The sequence below is a fragment of the Lactuca sativa genome, chromosome 1, assembly GCF_002870075.4.
Source record: "Lactuca sativa cultivar Salinas chromosome 1, Lsat_Salinas_v11, whole genome shotgun sequence".
Taxonomy (NCBI): Eukaryota; Viridiplantae; Streptophyta; class Magnoliopsida; order Asterales; family Asteraceae; genus Lactuca; species Lactuca sativa.
Window position 1 is genome coordinate 40,614,454 of NC_056623.2, and position 5,481 is coordinate 40,619,934.

At 33.0% G+C, this 5,481-nt stretch overlaps 1 protein-coding gene across 1 annotated transcript; it reads right to left on the reverse strand.

The window, feature by feature from the left end:
* Positions 1 to 962: 962 nt before the first annotated feature.
* LOC111909752 (signal recognition particle 54 kDa protein 2) lies at positions 963 to 5,062 on the reverse strand. The gene is made up of 9 exons (XM_023905536.3): positions 4,578 to 5,062; positions 4,023 to 4,122; positions 3,748 to 3,901; positions 3,484 to 3,634; positions 3,254 to 3,402; positions 2,909 to 3,009; positions 2,660 to 2,817; positions 1,536 to 1,650; positions 963 to 1,447 (listed from the first exon to the last, which is right to left on the reverse strand). The coding sequence occupies exons 1-9, from the start codon at positions 4,806 to 4,808 to the stop codon at positions 1,119 to 1,121; spliced, it is 1,488 nt and encodes a 495-aa protein (XP_023761304.1). The 5' UTR covers positions 4,809 to 5,062; the 3' UTR covers positions 963 to 1,118.
* Between the last annotated feature and the right edge of the window lie 419 nt (positions 5,063 to 5,481).

Sequence of the window (5,481 nt, forward strand, 5' to 3'; positions counted from 1 at the left end):
TAAACATAAAGGTTTAAACTATAAATTTATTTTAAATTTAAAATTTGAAATTAATAGTTATTATGGTAGGTTTAATTTATGGAAACTAAATTAATGATATATTGAAAATGAAAAATTAAAGTAATAACAAGTGGAAAATAAATATATCTCAAATTATGACAAAATGACATGTGGCTAATTTTATGAGAGAATGACATGTGGCAAAGTCATTTTCATTTATTAGGGTAGATATATATATATATATATATATATATATATATATATATATATATATATATATATATATATATATATATATATATATATATATATAATATTTGTATAAAATATATTTTTAAAAAAATAAGAGAAAATGAAAACGACAATTTCCTGACTTTTAATAAGTGAAAGTTGAATAAATGACTTTTGATAAATGAAAGATGAATGAATGGAAAGTTGGCATGGCACAAAAAAATGAGTAAAAAGTATTATTTGGTACCATATAACTGTATAAGTTTAATTAACCACTTTTCCTCTACACTCTATTTTAGTATCTCATAAGTTTGCAAGCGATTTAACAAAAAAACATAAGTCGTTTTAAATAAATAATTGTATACCCACCCTACAATTCCAACTTATATTATTCCATATCATATAATTCTTTTTTAAACACATCCAAAGATCCCTAAATAGAAATTGCCTTGTTTTGCCTAATAGTATCTAAATAAACAAAACCACATTTCTTTTGTTATACGGGACAAAGATGTATAGGAATGAGATTCGGCTAGATTAGAGAAGACACATATTCATGGAAAGAGAAACATTCATCAAATAAAGAAAAAGGCATTCACGTCTTTTGCACAGACAGTGTATGAGAAGTTAAGTACCCTTCCAATGTTGTTGTGACTTTTGCATGAGTTTTTGTCCCATTATTTAATCCCAATCTATCAAACACGATATAAAGTTGGTCTTTTGTTGTCTCATGTCAAAATCATGTACAATCTACATAAGCACATTCAAATAGTCTTTTACAATCTGTGTAATAACCACATAACTAGTTTCAAAAATTCTAGCCAAATGTATAATTAAGCAAAACATTTCTGTTGCATTTTAACCAAGTTGATGTCATGGGATTACTACTACTTATCAGCACCACCAAACATACCCATCATGTCTTTGCTAGAACCCATTTGTTTCATCAGATTTTGTAAGCCACCCATGCCACCAATTTGCTTCAACATCTGTGGTGGAAGCACCTTACTCATGTGTTGTGCATTCATGTTTCTTGATAAGGCACTCATATCTCCCTTTTTAGGGATTTTAAGCCCTTTCATTTTGCTCCATATTTTTGCTAGTCTTTTATATTCTTCAAACATTTCAACCACTTCTCTCAACTGACGACCCGCGCCTCTTGCTATTCGCATCATCCTTGAATCGTTCATCAGTTTTGGGTTTGTGCTATCTAACTCTGCAAATGAAAAAGGATTGGAATCGTTAATTCCAATGTTTGGATGTGGATTTATGATTACTTGTTTCATGGGTTGGCTGATTCCGACCTTCGTTAGTCATTGAATCCATCATTGTCATGTATCGTTTGATCTTTGCTTGGCTTTCCTTTTCACGCCCTTTTGGCATTAATTCGGAACTGAATCCTGGAAGCATTGAGAAAACCTATGCCATAAAACCAACCATATTAAAACATATGCATATTCCCTCATGACTTTTCGTGTTTTTAAAACAACAAATAGTAAAATCAAACATTTTGAAAGACTATTTTTTGTTTATTTCAATATATAAGGGTATTTTGGTCTTCTAATAAAAATGGAAGAATGGAATTGTATTCCTTTCAAACTCCAAGGTATAGTGAAATCCATCAAACATGTAATTTGAAGGAATCTGACAGAAAGTTCCGTCTATTTGGCAACCAAGTACACCAAGGAATGTGGTGTACCTCATATGAGGATCAGATATTACAGTTGTGGCTTTTGTTTGTTAGTAAGGGCAATAAGGTCATTCTTCTATTAGATCAGTTAAGTTAGGTCGGATTGTTGTACTTAGATATTTACAACTTAGAACTGCCTGGGTGTATTAAGAATCAAATGAATGACTGGGAATTGAAAGGATTACACACCTAACTCCTATTTATAATCAACTAGCACCGACCTAACTGATCTAATAGAAGAATGACCTTATCGCCCTTACTAACGAACTAAAGCCACAACTGTAATATCTATCCCTTATATGAGGTACACCAGAATGGAATCTCGAATTCCAACTCTGCTGGAATCCACCTGTAATAGCTGATCCTTATATGGTACACCAGAATGGAATCTCAAATTCCAATTCCGTTTGAATCCACAAACCAAAGGATTGGGGAATCTGAAGGAAGTGAGTTCTGTCATGTGCATTTGGTTGGCAGGAAATGGAACGGAATTCATGAGCAAGAAGAGAGAAAGCAGATGGAGAATCGAAAGACATGAGGTGTTTACTTGTGAAATTTTCGTGTAAAAACTTACAAGAATATTTGATTGTTTTTAACGAAGACATGTTAGGAACTAAAAAGAGGATTGAAATGGAATTGAATTCCAACTCCGGTCAACTCCCACAGAATCACAGACCCGATTTCCATCATGTGAAAGTAAAAATAAACTTAAAACAACAAAAGTAAAGCATCATAAACCTGGTTGATGGGACCCATTTTGAGCAAGTTCTGAAACTGCTCATACATAATCCTCATTGTAAAATTCCCTTCTGAGAGTTTTTGCAGAAGCTCAGGCTGCTGATCCATAGGAACAACCTCTTGAATTTTGTCCATGAATCCAGACAAGTCGCCCATGCCTAAAATTCAAATGCAGCACAAAGTTTCCATCCATTATTTCATATAGAATTCAACTTCATATGAATAAAATCATACAAAAACAATACAAACCTAGAAGACGGCTGACAAACGGTTTAACATCAAAAGTTTCAAATTCATCCATATGTTCACCAGTCCCAATAAATATGACCGGACTTTTTGTCGCTGCAACTCTGCGTATATGATAAGAGAAGATAATAAGATGAAAAAAAGTTGAGTGTTTTCTTTTTTTCTCATTAAGTGTTGTATGGATAAAGTACTGAATGGGGAAAGAATGTCTGTAGGGAGTAAGTGCTGTATACACAGAGTCTGTTTCTTTTTTGGTCTGAAGGAATTGTCTGAATGTGAATAAATGACCATTTTACCCTTCTGTTTAGAGGTAATGGCTAATAACAACATTAAGACAATGACACTTACGCACTAAGAGCTCCACCTCCCTTTGCATGACCATCCATTTTAGTAACAATTACAGCTCCAACAGCAACACTTTGCTTAAACGCTTGAGCTTGGTCAAATGCAGCTTGACCAATACTGCTATCCATCACAAAGATAACAAGATCCGGTTTCTGCATAAGATTAAACAAAATATAATAAAAAAAATGAAAACTTTAAAAAATAATCTAACAAAAAAGAACTCGAGGGTATACCGTTGCTTCAGAAACTTGGCGCATTTCTTCAAAGAGGGCTACTTCTTGTTTATGTCGACCACTTGTATCAACAATAATAAGATCACAATTTTCCTTCTTGAACCTTTCAACACCTTCCACAGCAATTTTCACAGGGTCTGACTCCATATAACTGTAATCAAAAGATGAAGGTTACTGCATTTCATAATCCTAAAAGTTTGCATATCGTATGATGAATTTCTTGATTTAATTATTTCTCAAGTCTTCAACAGATAAATAAACAACCTTCCATAAAATGGAATCTTAGCTTTTGTTGCATTCTGCTTCAATTGATCAAAAGCACCGGCTCTGAATGTATCTGCACATACCAAAGCTGGTTTCCAGCCCTTCTTTTGGTGGTAATATGCATATTTTGTACATGTGGTGGTTTTCCCAGACCCTAAATCATTCACATTCAGTAGCACATGTCACCAAGGATCCAAATACATAAAATAATGCAAATAAATGTATGATGACAATTTTACAGTTTACAAACAACAAAAATTATATGAACAAAATACCTTGTAAACCCACAAACATGACAACACTTGGTTTGCTTTTCTTGGGTGTGAAAGATGGCTTCCCAGGATCTAACATCTTGCAGAGCTCGGTAAATATAGCCTAGGAGAAATAGATAAATCCTTGTTAAACAGCACAAAGTGAACCTATAAGCCAATATAAGCCACTGTATCACGTTCGTCTACAGCATAAGCAAACAACTCTAAACACTAGAAAAATATAGAAAATAGATGTCTCCTCCATTATGTAAACAACTATTATCAGCTACAATGTTTGTAGTTTGGAATTGAAATTTAATCTGAATCGATTTTTTACATTTTGCTGAAGTACAGTTTCAATCACTGGAACCGGACTTCTTAAATCACAACCTGTTTGTAATTTGTTCAACTATATTCAAATTTAATTGCCTTATTTTCCTATTTAAAAATTCCTTGTAGCAGCCACATATAATCCAGTCAATGACTAGCAATCCAAATTAACTAATTCAACATATGCTTAGATTATACTGGATCAACAAATATGAGGAAAAAAACAACTACTACAACAACAATATGCACCTGCTGGATGATTCTCCGCTTGTTATGACCTGCAGCGAGATCATCGAGATTGACGATCTTCTTAATATTGGCTTGCATATCACGAACGAGCTTGAACTGAACATCGGATTGAAGAAGAGCGCGCGTGATCTCGTTTAAGCAATCATTAAGGACCTTCTCGTCGATGATCGTGGCATTGCTCATCTGCTGGAGAGCACGTGAAATGCTCCCCCCTAACTCCGCCAAAACCATCTTCGATTATTTGCGTGACACGATGAACAACGATCTGTTCAGAGGGAAACTGGAATCAAAATCGAACACTGGTTTCTTAATTGACCAAAACTGCGATAGAGGTTACGGTTTCAGATTTAGGGTTTGAATGCAGGGGAAAAACAACGGTGTCGCCGGCGGGTTAAGTACGTCTTCTAAAAACCTTACAGAATGGTTGGCTGTTAGACGCACCTACACGGCTTCAACTAGGCTTGGGTGTGCAAATTTGATTTCTAGTAATTCTTTATGCTTTAAGGTTAAAACCGTATTTTTATATCAATGGTGTATAAATATATAAATAGACTATGCGAATGCTCGTGCGTTGCGCAGAAACACGTATATAGTTGAAGTCTTTACAAAAATATGTTTTTTTAAATATAACAATAACGTTGTCATTAAATTTTATATAATAATTTGTATATACTAAATTGATATAATATATTGATTATTTTGAATTATATCATAATATATACATTTATTAGAACTTTATAATTTCAATCGTTTGAATGACTTCTACCAGCGAGTTACACATTAATAAAATTAAATATAATATGTGATTTGATGTTATATATAGTTGTTTTTATTGTTAATTAATTTTTTAAAATTTATTTGCTTAATGTTTTAATTTCTATCATTATAATTATTTAAAACATCA